At 20.6% G+C, this 21,902-nt stretch overlaps 2 protein-coding genes and 1 long non-coding RNA gene across 4 annotated transcripts in view; 2 read left to right on the forward strand and 1 right to left on the reverse strand.

The window, feature by feature from the left end:
- The window catches only part of LOC122711533, a 1,341-nt gene extending 355 nt beyond the window's left edge, over positions 1-986 (forward strand). The window contains exons 2-3 of the long non-coding RNA XR_006346111.1: positions 493-607; positions 832-986. This is a non-coding gene — a long non-coding RNA (uncharacterized LOC122711533). The remainder of the gene's footprint in view (positions 1-492; positions 608-831) is intronic.
- Positions 987-2,526: 1,540 nt separating this feature from the next.
- On the reverse strand, positions 2,527-3,892 carry LOC122713863 (synaptosomal-associated protein 29). Its single transcript, XM_043934674.1, has 2 exons — positions 3,521-3,892; positions 2,527-3,137 (listed from the first exon to the last, which is right to left on the reverse strand). The coding sequence occupies exons 1-2, from the start codon at positions 3,788-3,790 to the stop codon at positions 2,622-2,624; spliced, it is 786 nt and encodes a 261-aa protein (XP_043790609.1). The 5' UTR covers positions 3,791-3,892; the 3' UTR covers positions 2,527-2,621.
- Positions 3,893-5,993: 2,101 nt separating this feature from the next.
- On the forward strand, positions 5,994-6,928 carry LOC122711441. 2 transcript variants are annotated; one of them, XM_043930246.1, is made up of 4 exons: positions 5,994-6,014; positions 6,109-6,229; positions 6,404-6,487; positions 6,713-6,928. In XM_043930246.1, exons 2-4 carry the CDS (start codon positions 6,197-6,199, stop codon positions 6,911-6,913), a joined length of 318 nt encoding a protein of 105 aa, XP_043786181.1. In that variant the 5' UTR covers positions 5,994-6,014; positions 6,109-6,196; the 3' UTR covers positions 6,914-6,928. The 2 variants fall into 2 exon arrangements, with proteins under 2 accessions (XP_043786181.1, XP_043786172.1); XM_043930237.1 differs by lacking the exon at positions 5,994-6,014 and having other exon boundaries at positions 6,100-6,229.
- The last annotated feature ends 14,974 nt before the right edge of the window (positions 6,929-21,902 follow it).

Consider the following 21,902-nt stretch of genomic DNA (forward strand, 5'->3'; position numbering starts at 1 on the left):
TTATATATATTATATATATATATATTTATTATATATATTATATATTATATATATTATATATATTATATATATATATATTATATATAAAAATATATAAAAAATAAATAATATTTTTATATAATTATCATATAATTATAATGAATTTTATATAATTATGTTATTGCAATTTTTATCTAGTTTCTAAAATAATTTATGAAATAAAGCATTCCATTATCACTAATTATGCTGTGCATTATGAAATGATATATTATTTTATAATAATGATTTAAATTTTATAATTTTTATTATAAGTAATATTCTTTATTCTTATTTCTTATTTTATTAATTTTGCATATTTTTAAATTAAATGGTTCCATGATATAAATAAAAATTTTTGAATGCTATATTTATAACATAATTCATTTAAATCGATACTTGTGATAATTTCAAATTTTTTTTTAAATAAAGTCATTTTTAGTATATTATTTTAATATAAATTTTCTTCTTTGATAGGCGTCAGTAATTTCTATAAATATACAACCTACCATGCACCATCATGATGGAAAAGCTGGTTGTCGATGGTTTAACAACGGAAATGGCAATAATAATAGTACTAATAGCACAAACGGTAATAAATGAAAAAATTTATATAGAGATAAATATTATTAATTATATTAATTTGAAATTTGTATAGAAATTAAATTATAAATAATTACATATACATATTTTTAAATATTTTAATTTAAAATATTTTATATTATTAATTTTTTTTAGAAATTTATTTTAAAAACTTATATAACTTCTAATTATAAATTTATATAACACTATTAAATCTATTGAATTGATTTACAGCTGGATAAAATGAAGAATCTTAATGCAGATAAACCAATAAGAATGAAAAATATAAAATGAAAATAAAATTATACAATAAATATAAAATCAATAAAATATTATAGAACAATTATTTTTATGCAAAAAACAAATAAATAAAAAATATATTTACATTATTATTATGTTTTTTAATTAAATAAAAAAAAATCTGAATTTATAAATATTATATATCTTTTCTATTTTTTATATATTATATATCTTTTCATATAAAGTGGTTTATTGAAGAACATAATTATTTTACTAATTGTATATCTAAATAATCCTTTTTTTCATTGTATTATCTTATATATATATAATAATTTTCTTTTATTTTATTAAAATATATAAAAATATAAAAGATTTAATATCGTAGGAAAAATTCTATTAAGACAACATTTTTAAAGGAAAGAAAAAATAACTAATGATAAGCATATACATATGTAAATATGATAAATTTATACATTCATACACATATGCAGTAATACATTATTATTATTATATCAAACATATATATAAAGTTTAAAATATAATTTAAATAAGATCTCATAATACATTTCATTTCTTAATTTTCTCAATAATATTGGCAGTGAAATTTATATTTTACTTATAAATTATGAATATTTTCTTACACAAGTAATTTGTCATACATTTAGATATATTATACATTATGTATAAAATAATATTAAAGTGAGATTAATGCTTAAGTGAAATTTTTTTGAAAACTCATGAATCTATCTTTTTTTTTATATTATTTTCAATATTTGTATTTGTGTCTTTCAATATTTGTATATTTGTTTATAATAAAAAGAATAAAAAATAGATATGCACAAATAATAAATTGTATAAATATTTGTACATTTTCATTATAACTAATTATTTTAAGAAAAAATTTTTTTTAGATTACTAATTTTTATAATATATAAGTATTGTTATATTTATTTATATACAAGATTATACTTATGTGCAATTTTATTGTAAATTATCTTATAAATAACTATCTAATAATCTATATATCATATAGTTATATTTGAAGCAATTTCTAATAAATATATAGAACATTGTTTTTAGAATTATATTTTTAAATTTATTTTCTACAATTTAAATATTTTTCATGATTTTTAATATTTATTATTAATCTATTTAATTCATACACAGTATATTTATTAATGTTTTACATAATGTTTCCAATAACAATGTTCACTTTCACAATAATTTTAGTAAAATTTACTAACAATGTTAAATTGTTATTAAATACAAAACATCAATTAATAACGTAATATCAATTATTACGTTATAATGATTTTTTATCACAGTATTTTTTTTTAATATTTAGTTCATCAGTTAAAATATAAAATACAAAACATAATAAAAAGTTGATTTAAATCTTAATATAGAATTTACAAAAATTTTAGTTTAATAATTTTAACAGGAATGTTAAAGGTAATTTGATTTGCTGAAAACATAGAAAAAATACATATAATATATTTAATTTTAAATTTAAATTATTCTACCATATACATAATACATAAAAGTAAGACTAATAATTGAAATATATGAAAGTGAATTGTTTTTTTATGTTATACTATATGAGATTTTATATAATTATAACTCATATTTTGCAAAGTAATTTTATAATATACATAATATATATAAAATTTTTTCAAATTTGACTAAATAAGGCAATATTTATTATGCATTCATTTACAGCTTTGAAATATATGAAATTTAATATACTAAGCATGTTTATTTTATTTTTTTTCTTATATTATTATTTATTTCTTCAATAAATGAGTAAGATCTTTGTTTTGTTTCTGAAGCATAATATCTGTCTTTTCTGCTTTATCTGTTATGTTATCAATCAAATCATTTTGTAAATCTATTTCTTCTGATAATCCTATTGCTAAACCTTTCAATCTAGCTAATGAACCACTCATTTCATCTAAATTTTTTTCTAATATTTTGTTCACATTATTACTTAAACGATTTGTACTCTCTACATCATCTATACCACGTAATTTTAATGCTGAACTTGTATTAATTATATTAGTCTGTACTTGTTCTAAAGAATTAGATAAAGCAGGAGATGCCATAGATTCTGAACTGGAAGATTCTGATAATATTGTTGATGGTATTGGTGCATCCATTGATTTACCACTGAGATAATTTTTAAGACTTCCAAACACACTTTTTATTCCTTGGATATGTTTCTGACTAAATCTTAATGTACTATTGATATCATCTAATCTTTTTTCTGTTCTTTCCAATTGTTCTCTTTGTCTAATGAGTTCCTGAAATAAAATCATTAATAAATATGAATTAAAAATCATTAAAAAAAAATATATTAAAAATATATATTTAAATATATATTTAAATGCATGCAAAATATGCATGTAAAATATAAAAAAATATATAATATATAAAAAATTAAAATTATAATTAAAATTAAATTAAAATTTTTTAAATATATTCTAATCTAAATAAATATCATATAAATATGTTATATTTTATTTTTAATAAAAACAAATATATAAAAACATAGATATAAAATTATATGATATATGTCAAGAAAGACATTTAAAATAATAATAATCATATATTATAGAAATATATACATGTATAAAATATTTATTATAATTATAATTATAATTAAATAATGTTAAATTGTAGTTACCTCTGCAGTAGCAGCTCCAATTTGTTCAGAATCTCTTAATAAAGAAATAGATCTTTCTGTTGATTGTATTGTACGTTCTTCTATTTCTTTTTTTCGTTGAAATAATTGTTGACGTTTTTGTTCGAATTCGTTGTCAGAATTACTATAATGATTGTAAGTCATACGAGTAGATCTCGATGGTGCACTTTTTAGAAACGTTTCATCATCGATGTCATCTTCGAGAGAGAAAAATGGATTTTTTGGATCACTTAAGTAATTCTGACTTGCCATTTCGTAGTACAACACACACTAAATGATTTTTTTTCTTTTTAAGTTTTAAAGTCTGGTTAGATATTCCGACAAAGTGACATTCGTAGACACGTAAAATCTAAAGATATGTTATACTAGATGGCATTCTATGCATAAGTGAATATGTAGATGCCATCAGTGATTCTCAAATATTTTATTGATAAATCATTATTTTTTCAAACTTAAAAAGTTTTATTTGAAATATTAAAAGACTAGAATAAAATACTATTAATACTAGAATATTATTAGAATATTAAAAAACTGAAAGATTAATTTAGAATAATTTTTAATTATTTTTAAATACAAATTAAATGCAATTAAAAATAAAATACACAAAACAATAAAAATTGTTAAGAATGAATTAATTTTTCAGAAAAAAAATGTTATTTTTTCATATAAATATTATTTTATTTCTGAACTGAATGAGTAATAAAAATAATGTATAAAATATGACATATAAACTACTAACATATATATATGACATATAATTGCACATATAGGTTAAACAATTAGTTGAATAAATAATACAAATTAATTATTTGATCAAAGAAATAATATAATTCAATAATTTAGAGAAAAGAGAAAAGTATTATAGATCAACAATTTTATCAAACAAGTATATATATATATATATTTTATAGTTTTTGAAAATATGACTTTAAAAAGTAAATGTATAAAATATAAAATTGATAATATTATTTAATTCTATAAATAGAATTAAAATAATTAAAAAATATTTTATTCACGAAAATATAGAGCTTAAAAATATAATGTAAATATAAATATAAAATAATTAAAAAAATTTTAATATATTTTTTTTCTTCTATTATATTTTTTTGTAATACAAAATCACAATTTATTTGAAAATTATTTTAGATATCACAAAATTTAAAATATGTGAAATTTAAAAAATTTTTCACATATTATCTTTTTTATATTATTTCATTATAAAATCGTAAATTTGAACAGAAATATTTTGATCTCAAAAATTTTTCGAAACTTTATTTAGGAAAATATTCAATAAAAATACACAAAAGTTTTCTATTTCTTGAAAACTTTTATAAAATTTTATATTTATAAAATATTTATCATTTTGTTAAATTTCAATCCAATTTGTTCCATATTTTTCTCAATTTTAAAGATATTTATACTTATTTTTTACAATAAAAGCTATTTTTATAATATTATATAAAACAAATATAGATAAAAAATTTAAATAATGAGAGAATAAAAAGAGGGTAAAAATTAAGAATCAGTATTATTTTCAGAATGCCATAAATGAAACAAATATACATGGACAGGGAATAATAAAAAAAAGATAGAAATAAGATAAAAATTAACTATTAGCACCATTTATTAAGTATCAAAAACATATTAAAAGTAAGATAAAATAGATTAGAATTAAAAAGAATTAAAAATAAGTTCCATCTCTTGAATGTTTTTAAAGAAATATTTTTTGATATTCAAGAGATGGTGCTGATCTTTAATTCTTATACTTTGTTATTCTGTTTTTGAAGAAATATTATTGACATTTAAATGGCATTGACAGTCAATTCTTATGTTATTTCTATCTTTTTATTGTTACGTTTCATTTACAGAATGAAGATGGCGATAGTTTCGCAATTTTTCTCCTATTTTTGTTTTTATTATTTGTTTTTGTCTTACTCGTAGCGCATGATCAGAGAGAAAATGAAGAATGTCAATTAAATAACTTATTATTTTTCTTTCAAAACTACAACATTTTAATTTGTAATGTAAAAAAAATACAAATATTATATTTTAAGTTATTAATATATCTTTAATAATAATCTTTAAAAAATAATATACTTTGCTATATTACAACGTAAATATTTTAAATAAATTATGAGTAAAAATCTGATAAAATAAATTATAAGTAATATGCATAATAATATTTTTTCTGATTTTTAAAAAGATATTAAAAAATAACAAAATAAAAATTTATTTTTAATTTTCGTTTAATAAAAATAACTTTTTATAATTAAAAAAATATACGCGATAATTTAAAATCACTATTTCAATTAATTTATTTCGCAATACTTTAGTAATATAAATATAATTATATTATTTAAAATATAGTATTTTATATATGATTACAATTTATTCAAAATATTTATTCCATTCCTCAAAAGTTAATGTAACAATTGATAAAACAGTATGTAATTTCAAATAATGCACAAATTACGTAGTAAGTGCTGCCCCCAAGCGATAAAATATTTAAATATAAACTATAACTGTCGTTCTCTACTTTTCAAATGCCAGTGAGAGCATATCGATTCTAGTGCAAGAAAGTTAACCAACGACTTCGCACGAACGGTTGTGAATTACATCTTCTTCGTTTAAAATAATCTGTTACAAATAATAGATAATATGGAATCTGCTATTGTTCATCTTGAACAAAGCGTAAGTATTTTTACTAATTTTTATTCATTTTTGGATTGTTCATTTTGAATGTTATTTATGTTTTTCAGTAACTATTGAATTTATATTGAATTCAAACGAATGTCAAATGCTAAATGCTATTTTATTATATGAGTAATAATAAATTAATATTTTATAAATTATTGAATGTTATAGGTGCAAAAAGCTGATGGAAAACTAGACATGATTGCATGGCAAATTGATGCTTTTGAAAAAGAATTTGAAGATCCTGGTAGCGAGGTATGTTTTGTTTAAGAAAATATGAATTATATATTTTTTGTTAATTCATTAAGTAAAATTCATAGTTAGTGCAAAAAATTATATTTTTCTTTAAATGTCAATCGTTAAATTAATAGAAAAAATTTAGTTAGAAAAAATTATAATTCAACTTATTTGCTTAAAGGGTATCAAATTTAAAATTTAAATTGCTATTTTTATTTTTATTCTTTTTTATGCTTTTAACAGATTTCTGTGCTTCGTCTATTACGGTCTGTTCATCAAGTCACAAAAGATTATCAGAACCTTCGGCAAGAAATATTGGAGGTTCAACAATTACAAAAACAACTTTCAGATTCCCTTAAAGCACAATTATCTCAAGTGCATGGACATTTTAACTTATTACGCAATAAAATAGTAGGACAAAATAAAAATCTGCAATTAAAATAAGATTAAAATTTTTTATTTATATTTAAATGTATTTTTTAAATTATACTTAATTTATAATTTTTTATTATAAAATTATTATTAATGTTTTAAATCAAAAGTTATTAGAATAACATCAAAAGAATGTTATGTTAAAATGTTGCATATTATATTATCTAAAAAATTCAATATCTGATATATTATTATAAATATGTTGATAATTATCAATATTATCATATAATTATTAGAAATACTTATAATAAATATAATCATTTTATTTGCTTCATAATATAATTATAAAAAAATATTTGTTTAACAAACATATATAAATTTAATAATACTAAAAAAATATAGTTGCAATTTTTATATATAAAATTTTTTGTAATATAAAAACACCCAATATTAGTATATCTTCCAAATACTATTTGTGTCTGATCATAAATATTTATGAAATATTAATATAAATATATTTTATGTAAAATATATTAAATTTTTTTTTATATTTTAATATCTTTGTGTATATATCTAATATAATTAATTAGAAAATACCATAATTATGATTGATTTATTATTAGTATAATAATTTATTATTCAATTTTATTGTTTAATTTATAAATAGTATGGGATCAATAGATATTGCAGACAAATAATTTATTTAACTTTCTCTGTAAGTGTATTATTGGGGGCCAATCTATGTGCTTGTATATTCATGAAAAATAAGTAAGATTTGAAAATATCACTTTCATTTTTATATAAGATGTGTTAATTATATGATTAGACACACTTATATTAAATTTGACTTAAATATATAGAATTATAGAAATTTAAAGTTTAAATAATTAAATAATATAAATAATAAATTTAAATAATTATTATAATATTTGAAAAATCAAAATTAAAAAATGTTCTTAATTTTTTATCCATGTAGAATTTATAATTACAGTGCCAAATTTTATTTATATCTATTAAGATATAGAAGAATAATATACATATTTATAATATATATTGAGTGAGCATATTTAAAAACAAATTTACATTTAATTAAATTTTTATTATTATCTTTTAAAAGACAATGTACAGTTCTTATTAAAATTTATATAATTGATAAAGAATTTTAATTTTTTTTATATGTTATTATGATCAAATTCTATAATTGATTATCAATTAATCAAAATGATCATGATAATATATTCTTATATAAAAACAGAAGATATAAGTAAATTTCTAAATTTCTAATATTTAATTGTAACGAAGTTATACTTAATAATATGTAACTATATTCACTATAATTATTCTGTAGTTAACTATTTCTTCTGTAACAATAATCTTGACTATTCCTACATTCACAATATATATAATTGAAAACTATTTCTTATAACAATTATAACAACAAAAATTTTCTGCTGAAATTAGCATTTTAAAGAATAACTTATATATAATATTGTTATAGTTTATAAATTTTTTTTTTAATATATAAATTTTATTGTATGTATATAATAAGTATAGAGTAGGAAAAATTGCGAGCATATTTTATGACATAAAAGGATAAAGATAGGAAGGTTCAAAGCCAATTGTTGCATATATTAGGGTATGAAAAATTAAAATTGCCTTAAGACACAGATGTGCATTCAGTGAGCTATGTTGGAGTTAAAAGAGAAAAGTCTGTTATTTAGTAATATATAAATAGCATACTTTCATACATCTTGATTGGTCAATTGCGTGCATTTCAAGAAAATGTTTTAATCTTTTTCATAATTTCAAATTTGTACAAATTGATTATAGATTTGTGTTTACAGATTAGATTTGTGTAGCGATTACATTTTTAAGTTAACATTATATTCAATAATATATTTCAAATATTTATTTTGTATCTGCCTTTTTTTTTATTTCTCTTCTATTCCATGTTTCACAAAACAGATAAAAAAAAAAAAAAAAAAAACAGGAAGATCTGTAAGTGTTTGCATTTTCTTGAATGGAGTAACTGAGTTTCATGACCATAAAATTATTAATTGTTCACATAATAAAATAGTTCTCTTCAAACTTAATGCAAGTCGATTATCTATTTAAACGTAATTTACGAGAAACTCCTCTAAGTCAATACTAATAGTTCAGAAAGAAAAAAAGAATATTTGTGATACTCAGTGACTCGCACGTTTATCAGAGTTTATTTATATTTCAGTTAATCAATCGTGTATCCGGTTTCAATTAAAGGCACAGAGTATTAACTGAAAATATAAATTAACTTCTAGATTGACCTCTAGCCTTTATCTAAGCAATTAGATCTGTCAATATCGAAAATATATCGATACATACAATATATGTATATGTAGTAATATCAATCATAGTCACATGTTTGTTTTTTATTTTATTTTATTGTTATATAGCGTGTTACAATATAAAAACAAATTTAATTATATACACAATGTTGTCACTATATCGATCTATGAATTTTTTTATGTAATTGAAACATCATCAAAATGTCAATGATGACGAATTTTTATTTTATCATAGATGCGTAATTGTATTTCGAATCAATCATTTCATTTATAAAAAAAAAAAAATTTTTTATTCATAATTTATATAAGATAAATACATATTTTGATATTTTTTATTTTAGAATAAAATATTAATTCAATAGATCTCTAATTGAGATAAAATATTTTTTTATAAAAAATTTTATTTTGTTATCATAATTATGAGTTTAATAATGAAATTTTACTTTTTAAAATATATACATGTGACTTTGATTTTAAGATAAGTAATCTAATTGTCGTTAAAACTCGTTTTTTAGAATAATAGAAGGTAAGTGAAGAGAAAAATGGTCTGGAACACATTTGAAACGTGCCAAAGTACTTTGGTCAATTAGAATTAAATATTATATACATATGTATATCGTTTTATTTCGATGTAATTGAACGCAGATTTCAAAGCATCTGCTTTTCTATATAGAATACATATCATATTTTCACGATTTTCAAAAATCTACTTCATCTTTTTACTCGTGATATTTCTAACAGAAAAGAAATCATCGATCTTTTGTTTAAACTTGACTCCATCTTAATCGTAATACAAGAGAAAAAAAACAAAAAATATTGTAATTGTATAAGGAAAAATTAATTAAAAACGTAGTAATTTTCTATCATTTATTTATCTTTTTAAGTAAAAACATTCATTTCTTTTTTATTTTATTATTTAATATTGTCCGTTTGTAGCTATTGAAGAAAAATTTATTTTTATTTGTAATTTTCTTTAAAATATATAATATAATTAATTATTGTTTTATATGTTCTTCACAAAAGTATCAAAAATAGTGTGTTTCATGAAAAATCTTAATTTATCATTTCTAAAGAAAAAATAATTAAATGATAACAAAGATGAACTACGTTTTTAATTAAAGACCTTGCATATATGTTTATATAAATGTTACAGATGAAATTTTGATGCATGTTGCACGTTTAGACATAATATGAACATAATGTATCGACCATTTATGTAGAACTTCTTTATTGTTTATTCATGAAATACGCGTTCAAATGATTCGTAAAATTGTACAACTTGATTCCAGTCTATATTTTTGTCTAATTTTATATGATTATAATTAAAATTACGATTATAATTTTATACGATTATAATTAAATTAATTTATTATTAATTATTATTAATTTATTAATAATTAATAATATTAATATATAATATTAATAATATTAATAATATATTATATAATATTAATATATAATTATATATATAATTATATTAATGAAAATTGTAACACAATTTTTTGAATTATTTTTGAAAAATCATTTCATATTAAATTTTTCATTCTATTTTATTGCAATAAGATAATTTTAATAAGTAATATATTGTAAAAATCATTGGAATATTTATTTCAATTTTTCAGACTGGAATTATATAGTATAAGATTCGAATCAAGCGTTGAAATTTATTAATGATTTATTGTATTATACACCATTGCTCAAACATTTCGATGTATATTGTACAAAATTATACAACTCAAATTGTATCTTTTTAGATATTTATCATGCTATTATTATGTAATAAATTATTAACTCTGTAGCAAATCACTAACGAGAGATTTTTTTTTTTATAACCCTGTTTATAATTTTGTTCTTTTCATATTTTCAAATTAGATCAAAATAGTAATGTAATATAATATAATATAATATAAAAATTTATAATATGTTATAAAATATTTATAGGAAATAAAATAATAATTAAAATTGTTTTTATTAATTTTTTAAATATTTTTCTAGTTTTTACTAAAAATATTTTTATTATAATCATCGCGAAATGAATAAATTTAAAAAAAAAATACATAAACTATTCGATTCTGAATATTAAGATGGGTCATGCATTTGGAATACACTTCATAAAATATCTGTTACAAACATATATCATAAATATTAACAGTTTTTATGATCTCTTCAATGATATTTAATTTGACGAATTTTTTTTCATTTATAACCTCAATTTCTTTTGGTTTAAGTATAAATATTCATTTTTATTTAAAATTATTGTTTTTAAATTTTTGATAATATATTATTTATTATTTTGGAAATTAAATGAATAAAAATATTCCTTTCAAATTATTAAAATTATGCATTTCTTTAGAAATTATTAATATATCGATTAAAATCTTTAAAACTTTCATCAGAATTCTAGAAACACTTTATCGTTTAGATTTTTAATAAATTTAACATATCATTTTCACATTTCTCCAGCATTTTTTTTTTTATTGAAAAAAAACCAAAATTATTTGACGTAATTATCTAAAATACGTTTTGAATACTAGGTACCGTGAAATAGCGTAATCAATTGCTCATATCCTCTTACCATCGTTCAGAATGTGGCGGTCTTGCAGACTCTTTGATTAGCAACTGATCATCATTTAGAATGGCCAAGCCATTTTCTTGATGAGAAATTTTAGTAGTTGCGTATTATTTTTTACTAGGGTAGGTCTGATATCGAAAATTGATATATCAACGAAATGAAACGCGCTATTTTTCGTGATATTCACGTATGCTTTTTTTTTAGGTCACGTGACTTGAGTACAGTCGAGGGATTTGCGATAGAAAATGAGATGACTGCCTGCTGAAGATTTTTTGATGAATTTAAAAACTGAATTTTTAATTAGAATAGAATGATTTTTACATATATAATAGTAGTGCTTCTGTGTTTGCGATTTCATAAAGTTTTTTATGATTTTTATTAGCGAAAAGAGTAATATATATGTGATAAATATATATAGAGATATAAAAAATAATTTTTCAATATTATGCATTGAGATTTAATGGAAATTATTTTTGAATTTGAAAGATAATTTTAGATTTAGAAAAAAAGAATTATATATTTATATATATTTATTCATTGGAAATTTTGCATAAATTTTAAAAAAAGAGTTTGAAAAATATTTTAAACGACATTGAATGAATTTCTGAAATTAAAATATTGTAAAAATGATATTTAATAAAACTAATTAGAAAACTTAATAAAAGAATTATGAATATTTACTAAAAAAGAATAAAAGTAGCATATAAAACTTTTTTCTTTTCTTTATTAAAAAATTAAATTTTTAAAAAATATATAATATTAGTAAAAAAATATTCACCAAAAAAATATATTTAAATTTTTTGTTTGAATATATATATATATGTGTATGTGTGTGTGTGTATTACGAGAATAAAAAGTTTAAGTCTTGTTTTTATTGGATAATAGTTTTATATAAAATGCGTTTGGAAAGGTTTGTTGGGAATATAAAAGAGTAGAACATGCATAAAACAAGATCTTTAATGCATATCTAGTTAAAATAGAAAATTTATTCGTTTTTTGAAACAATTTTTTCAAACAATTTGCGACTTTTAATCTACCGTTCGAGAAAAAAAAAATAAAAAAAGAATGAAAAACTTTTTTATTTTTCTTTGCGATTGAATGGTTTTTCATTTGTGTAAATTTATTCATATATGTAAAATTCAAGAATCATGCTTGCCTTTTTTCTATCTATTCGAACATGTACAAATACATATGAGTAAAGAAATATTTTTTATATTTACAATATAAAAATTTCTAATCAAATTTCTAATCAATATATAAATACAATATTTTAAATATACATTGAATAAAATTCTTTTAAATAAAAATCTTATATTATATTTAAATCATTTTACAATTATTAAGATCTTTGTTTTTCGAGAAGTTAGTAAAACAAAATAAGTACTTGTTCATGTATGATATAAATATTTATATTCACTTAGTCCAAAAGAAAAAAAATGAGTTTAAAATATCTTTGAATGTTTTTGAAAAGTATAGATATTTTTGCGTAATGCATTTCCTTTGATTTGAAGAAAGATTTAATCTTAAACAAGAAAAGATAACCTTATTTCGCATTAGATTATGTATAGGCTTAAACTAACTTTAGTTATTATAATTAAATATCTTATTGTTATTAGAAAATTAATTTTATACATTCATTGTTATATACATTTATGATAATCTTGGAATTTCAGTTATAATCTGTAAGTAATTCTTACAGAACAAGTTAACTAGAGGTAATGAAAATGCATTAATCTGTAACTTAAGATAATCTAATCTCTAAATTCTCTTACTTTCTTATTATTCACGGCTGAAATTATCTAAGTTTTCTTCAATGTTATCTAAATTTAAAAAAATTTTTTTTTTTTGTACACTGAAAAAAAATTGATTGATTTTATTGGATAAAATAAATATATTTTCCGTCCGTTTATTCTGAAAGAAACTAGTTTATTTTTTATCTTTTCATCTTTATTCCTAACTTCTTAATCTCTTCACCCTTTTTTCGGGATTGAATTTTTTGTTATGCGTCCGAATTTCAAGAAAAAATTTATATCATTTTTAAAATTTCTTTAAAAGTAAATAAATTAACTAAAATTTATATTTTAAAAATTTGCAAAAAATGAATCACAAGAGTTTGATTTTGTAATTTTTTCATTATAAAAAAAAAAGATTTGAATTGTTTTAAAAATTTGAAAAAAAATTTCTTATTAAAATTTTTAATTTGATTAATTTTATTTTATTTTTTTACTTTTAAATAATTTTCTATCGAATTTCTCTTTTCTGTTTAAAATGTATTTAATGCAAAAGTTTTTATTACAAAGAAGATAGTATCTGAATACAACTTCACATGTATTTCAAATTGAAAGATGTCTTTTCTCTCTTTTATTAGATTTTCATGCATAAATGTTTATGTTTAAAAGAGCTCAGATAAATAAGATGACAACAGTTATCTCGTTATGAAAATTCTTGAATAGCTTATGCGTTTGATGCGATTATAATGCAACAATCGTCGTTCCTTGAAGCTACAAATACACACAATTATGTGACTAGAAATATTATTTGATTTCTAAAACGAACGACCATAGTCTTGCTAATTTGATTTAAAAATTTAAATAACTTTATAAATATTTATAAAGAAATGAAACGGAATATTTTCTCGCATTACATTTAAATATTTCTAAAAATATTCTTCATTAGTAAAAATGTCTAATTTTCTAATTAAAATGTTCGAAGTATAAATTCAATTTTTTCATAAAAAAGAAAAAAAAAATACAATTTAATTGCTAAAATATTATTCTTAATTTTATTATATACGGAGATACTTCTTTAAAATATTTTTTAAATCACATTTTGTTTATTTGTTCTCGTAAAATGAATTTATTATCATAAATTTAATTATTCAGCATTTTTAATTCAAATGTTTTCCATCTATTATATAAATACACGAAACGTCAAATGATCATTTCTCGCGATTAAACACATTTATTCGTCAGTATGGTTGAATACTTGACACAAAAAGGAAAAGCAATTTCCCTTAGACACTGTCACACGAAAGAACAGAAGATTCTTCTCTCAAAATTATACTCTTGTAGTCATTCTTTTCCTTTTATTGTCGAAACTTGGAATATTTCCAGCAATATCCCCGCCAAGGTACTATTGAAAATATTAATATTAAACATCAAATAACCAAAACGGTATTGATTCCTTTTGTAAAAAAAGCTCAACTATTTTTTTTTAAAAATAAACGTCCATTGAAACGATAGTTTTAATATAAAAAATGAAAAAAAAAAATACTTTTATTCGATAATTACTTATGCCACGAAAAATTATTTTTCATTTATTTAAATGTCAATCATATTGTCACTTTAATAGTTTAATTTTAAAATATTTAGTATAATATAATTATATTATAAAATATTTATTATAGTATAATTATAAAATATTCAGATAGAGATTTAAATAAATTATGGAGAGAAAAAAAATATTTTTTATTTTATTTTATTTTATTTTATTGTAATTACTAGTAATGATAATTGTATTGATACAATTAAGATGAATAAAAGTTTCATTATATACGTTGAATTACGAGTTATAAATTTTCAATTATCCCTTAAAACCTTTTAAATAAAAGCACGAGAAATACGAGGTAAGTGTCATCTTTTAATACTACTATTGTAGCAGGATATTGGGTCAAATCAATATTAGATAATCTCAGTTTTCCAGTTATAACATGTTCGCAGAGTTGATGGGAATTCTAGCTATAATTCTAGCAATAAGAGCAATAAGAAGAATTTCATACTTTCTCGCCTTTTAAAACTCGTCTAATTATTTCTTTTAAACGCTCTCGCTTGTTGATTAAATAATTAATTAACATATGAACGACCAACTCCAAAACGTTTTCTCATTTCATTAAATTTATATGACAAACTTAATTTAAACAAGTAGATTGAACAATTTCTGAAACTTTAACTTTCTTTTCGAATCTCGTTCTCGAATTTTATTATCTATCTATCTAAAATGAACGAAATACATTTCATATTAAATATTCGTTAATTCCATTTAGGAATTTTATTTTTTAATATCGTTAGATGTGAATAATCTCCTTTCTAAATTATATACATATATTTATTCTCGTAAATTTATTAAACTACATAATTATATTCAATATTAATTATAATATCATCCAACCTTTTGCAAGCAGCATTTCATAATTTAATCCTCAAATTTTGTTCAAACTTTATTTCAAAATATTACAATTTAAACGTATATTTTTTCAACATTCAAGATAATTTTATTAAAACTCTTCTTTCTTCTAATTTCATTATTCATTTTAATACAATCTTTTTCATTTTAATTGAATAATTTTGATGCATGCGAAGAAAAAATTCACTTTAGAGTCCGGTTAAATTTTAGATAAAAATACAAAGCAGCGTTTCTCGCATTAAGCTGGCCCGGAACCGAACGCAGAAGACGAGGAATCGATCTTGCCTTGAGGGTGTTGGCCAAGTACAATGTTTACGGCCGCGTGAATACATTGCCATGGCGAACCTCCTGAACCGGTCATCCGGTTGAATCATTTCGTTTGGTTAAAAGGAAAAGCGTGCAGCCACGCAATGCTCGACGAAAGTAAAAATGGAGCCGATTCTGCGTTAAATGTACTTAAACCAGCGTTTCTCAACCTTTCGAATTGCGAACGTTTTATAATAATCTAAAAAAAAAAATCTGTAAATCTTTTTTTCATATTCGTTTTTCATGAAAAATAACGTTGTTAATAATAAAATATCGCGATGTAATTATAATGAAATGAAATAGATAAAAGGACAATAGAAATTTTTCTCTTAAAATATACAATGTTGTTGAAATTTTGAAAATTAAAAAAAAAAAAAAAGATTTTTAACGAAATTTATTGAATATTTCTATTACCATTATTTATCATACATTTCTTTTATTAATGAAATTACTTGAAACGATTACATAATAATCGAAATAAATACACGCAGCATTCTCTGCTCAAACAATCCAAAAGTTGGAAATAGAATCGAAAGAATCGAAATTAAATGGAGCAAGATAAATGTTTACACAATGAGAGGCACGGATCGATTAATGTCCTCTAACCAATAAAGAAGCCGATCAATTCACTTAATGAATAAAAATTAATCAACGAAAGTACAAGTATCAATATTATTAAATAATAATCCATTAATGAAATCAACAAATTTAATTAAAATTTCAAACACATTTTCCATCTTTCATCACGAATAAAAATAACGAAAATAAAGAATAATCGTAAATCTAATAAAAAATTTAATTTTTTTATTTAATAAATTGTATTAAAATAATTTTGCCATCTCCATGTTTCGTTAGTGGCGGAAAATTAATAAACTATTTAAACCGGGCTACGTATGATGAAGGAGTTCAACGACCGAAAGTATCGATCGATAAATCGAGCGGATCCATGTCGATTAGAAATTCGCGAGAAATCGCGCAGACAGACAGAGGAGGTTAACCTCCGAAACGTTTGCAATTTCCTCTTCGCGGTATTTGTAACTTAAGAGCAAGATACTTTACACGCTCAATTTCCATCGCGTGTCGCGCGAAAGTGCATCATCACCACCGAATACAATTTCAATTTCTCACTGCATTTAGATTTATTCGTGTATGAAAGTGTTTCTCATGGATGTATAATTCGAATATAGATTAATATAGTTCATGATATAGACTGCACAGTATCGTATATTGAGATGGAATATTTTTTTCCATTTACTTTCGTGAGTGAAATTTTTATATCTTTGCGTGACAATTGATGGTTAGAAAGGAGTTTGTAAATTGTTTTATTGAAAAATGTAAAGAGAAAAATAAAAAATTTAAAATTGTAAAAATTATATTTTTGTAGGTTTTTTTGAAATGAAAAGATTTTGAACATGTTTTGAAGAATTATTTAAGAAAAGAATTTAATATATAGAAATTTAATCAGACATAATTTTTGTATGATATTTTATTTAAAATTGAAAGATCTTTTTTTTTTAAAAAAGTTTCTAAACATTATTTTATATTTCCAATATTTTTCTTTAAAATAGTGTATGAATATGAATATTTTAAATTATTTTAAAATATAATACATGCAAGTTTTTCTATTTTGATGTATGAATCATTAATGATAATGAAAAAAACCATTGTTTTATCCTTGAGCAAAAAGTGAATGATCTCATGTATTGATGGAGAACTGTTACATTCATGCAAGATTAACAGAGTCATGAAACAGAATACATATATTTTGTAACATTAAATCATTATATATCTTTTATATAATTATAGCTCAACATAAATATCACATTTTCTTTAATATATACAATATCAAAATTTTAAAATATCTAATTTGTTATTTTCAATCTTTGAAATAATTTTAATGGTGATTAGAATAAATGATAGCTTAATATTTGAATCTATTAGACAATGATCAATCACTGATCAGTTAATTACTAATTATCAATCAATGAATAATCAATCAATAGTCAATAACAGATTCATGAGTGAGTTCATTGATTTTCAATTTACATATTATGTAACATTTATGTTATAATAATAAATAGATATATCTTTTCAAACATTTTTAGTTGAAAAGCTTTGCTACATAATTTTATATATGTTCTCTGCTTAGCACACTAGAATATACTAAGTTATTTATGTTTTTATTGTACAATATTAAGTTGCTTATAACTTGAAAAATAAATCTCACTCATATCATTTTATCTTTTTCGGTATCTACAATCTTTCAAAAATATATATATATAATATATACTCACATCTTTCATTCTATCAGTGATTCTCAATTTCTGAATAGCAATAATTTTTAAGGAATCATTTCTTTCATTCTTAAATGATTTTTAATATTTATTTTAATATAATTATATATTGCCAATTAAATATACATTGCCATATTCTTCAAACCTAGAAAAAAAAATGATTATGTTAATTTTTAATTTCTTCCTTTATATGAGAATTGTATTAATTGATTACAAAAAAAAAAAAAAATAAGTATGTAATAGAAGAAAAAAAAAATTTAATATATCCATTTATAATCATAATGTAATCAATAATCTAAAGACAAATAAATATAGAGATACTGATTTATAGAAGGAAAAGATTCGAAATTAATGGAGAATTATAAAATTTTGGTACATCGCGACTCTCTTTCCACAAATATTTGCATTGTATTTCCTTTTTAAAAATTTTGTTCTTTATATTATCATTCTAATCTGTGAAGAAATTTCCTATATATTCGATATAACGCGAAGAATAAACTCTCGAAACACGATTCAGCATGAATTTTTTAAACTTTAAATTCACCAAATTCCATATTCAATATGGAAATATTCATCGTACGATATACATTTTCAATTCTTCAATTTTATTTTACGCTCCAATTACGCAATCATTATTAATTCTAAAATTAAATTTTTTAATTTTCATCAATTTAAATATCTTTATTAAGAATTTTTGATTGTCATTCATTGTGACGAATATTAATTTTGTATTAAAAGAGCAAAGATTAAAAGATTAATTATTTCAAATTGTTTGATCTATACGACGAAACATGAATTCATGTTAATTGTTAAAAGTAAAATCTAAGAAAGAACGATGGAATTTGAACAGCTGAAAGATAAAAAAAAAAAAGAAAAAAAGAGGAGACAAATATTTGAACGATTTAAACAGAAGCCACGAGAAAAGATGGTATCAAATAAATTATGCGTCACAAGTTGGAAATAAGAAAGATGAGGGCATCAAATGCTCAAAGAGCATGTCTTTGGGAAACCGAGCAGACGAGGATCAGCCGTAAGCGTTTTTAAACGCCCGGCATTTTTCTTCTTTTCCAAGATCTTTTCCAAGATTTCTGCTTCGTGTCGCAGAAAAAGTGACGCTTTTATATGGTGAAGAAACACTTGAGCCTGAAAAATACATTCGTTTAGAGTATGCAACAGGTATATTTACTTTTATAAATATATATCTCTTTCAAATATTCTTAAAAATATAATTACAGATGATTAACTTAAGAATATGTCTATCAAAGTAATTTTGATAACAATTTTGGAATCAATATTGATTCCAAACATTGATAATTAAATTTATAATAAATTGATAAAATAAAAAAATAAATTAATTAAAGTTAATATTTTTCATGAAAAATTATATTCGGTAAAAAGTAAACAGAATTTTAATTTCTAAAAAATTTTTTTAAATTTGGAAATGTTAATCACTAATTGAAAATAGAATCTATAAAAATATAAAAGTTCATTAATGGTAACAGATCATATTCGACAATTTAACTTTATGCTAACAATTTTTACTTTATGCTTCGTTGCTTGAAATGATTTCAATTATAGTCTGTTTCTTTAGAATTGTGATTTTTTTTATAATTTTTTTTCGGATTTAATCATTTCGAATTGTATATTCATTTTCTTAAGAATATTTTTTCTAAGGAAATTAATTTTTGATTTATTCTGATTTTCAATAATTTTTTTTTTAATTATATATTTTTTTGAAAAAAAAATATTTTTAATGTATCAATAATTCGAAATAAAATTTCGAATATTTTTGTTATATAGTTTGGTATTAAATCGAACAAAAAATTGTTTTTCAACTTTCTCATATGTTTTTTGAATATTTAAATGTTCAATTAATTTTTAAACATTTTCTTAAATAAACACATTAATTAAAATAGTTGAATAATTTCTACTTTATTTTACGGTTTAAATCTGTCCGCTCCAGAAACGCTTGTTCAAGACATTAATTTCTTTTCAAGAGTTTAAGAAACGATTAGAAACACATCTACGAAGAAAATCTCAATGAAATTTCCAAGTATTTTACAAAGGAAGCAATCAAATTATTCTGAAACTTCCTTTCAATATTTTGCATTTGTCATAGTCTATAATTATCATCAAAAAGCAATCAGAAGTGAATTTCCTATCTGATGTATTTTATTAATAGAATTCAACTTTTCTTTCTTTACAAAAGATCGATCAATTCGATGTCTTGTGTTATAAATCATTCTTTATAATTTTAATCTTTTTTTCACATTACTTGATTAAATTGTCAATTTTTATTCTACATATAGAAGAAATGAATGAAAATAACCTGTTCGTCTATATGTATAGGTTAACTTTAGTGAAAGTTACATATTAGAGTTTTTCTTTTTCATGAAAATTGTTTAGAAGACGAATCAAATTTCTTGAATCATATTTTATTAAGCTTATTATAGTGCGTAAAGTATTTCAACTCTCTACTCATCAATTTTTAAAATTTTAAAATAGCTATTGGAAATGTGTCAATTTCTCATGGAACAATACTGTATTATATCGTATATGTTTCGGGCAGTGATCCAATATTTCCTTTAAAGAAAAAATCAATTAAATCCCTTTGATGTTTCTTGGTTACTCATATCTTATGTTTCCTCAAAAAGTTGTTATCGAGGTTATTAACTTTTTTTCGCAATCTTTAAAAGCTATTGCTTTAACAGTATTGGAAGATGTAAAATTTAGAGGTTAAGTTACTATTGAATTGGACATGATTTGAATATTAATTAAATTTGAATATAAGTTAAATTTGAATTTTTTCTTTTCGCGGACAAAATAAATTTTCTTGACAACTTTCTTTAAGTAAGTTATTCGATACAAATCATTCTTATTCAAGTTTCATTCGAAAATATTCTGTTTTTTAATAGTTAAAAATTATTTCAAATTGAAATCATTCTTTTACTTTAAAATTTAAAATCTCATCTAAAACCAATCTATATTTCAATTATTGCACCAATTTTTTATCGAAGTAATTTATTGAAAATCATCAAGAATTTCTATCGATACAATTCATCGTGTTTTATTTCTAAAAATCAAACTAATCAATTCCGTTTAATGTTTCATCGCAATTTATTTAACATCATGATGAACATATGATTTCATTTATCTATCTGAAAAATGATCGTCAATTTGTTTTTTAACTATAAAATTACTAGAAACTCATATAAATTTTAATTTATCATTGAAAATGTATTTAGTCTATGCTTAAAACTTGTTCATGCATTTCTTTTTCAAATTTATTATTTCGCATTTCCGAAACTTTCACTTGATGTATTGAGTATTCTCTTTAATCTCATTTATAGCGAGAATTTCACTTTTATAACGTATCTATTTTT

This window comes from Apis laboriosa, unplaced genomic scaffold (assembly GCF_014066325.1).
Source record: "Apis laboriosa isolate Shangri-la unplaced genomic scaffold, ASM1406632v1 scaffold112_cov148, whole genome shotgun sequence".
NCBI lineage: Eukaryota > Metazoa > Arthropoda > Insecta > Hymenoptera > Apidae > Apis > Apis laboriosa.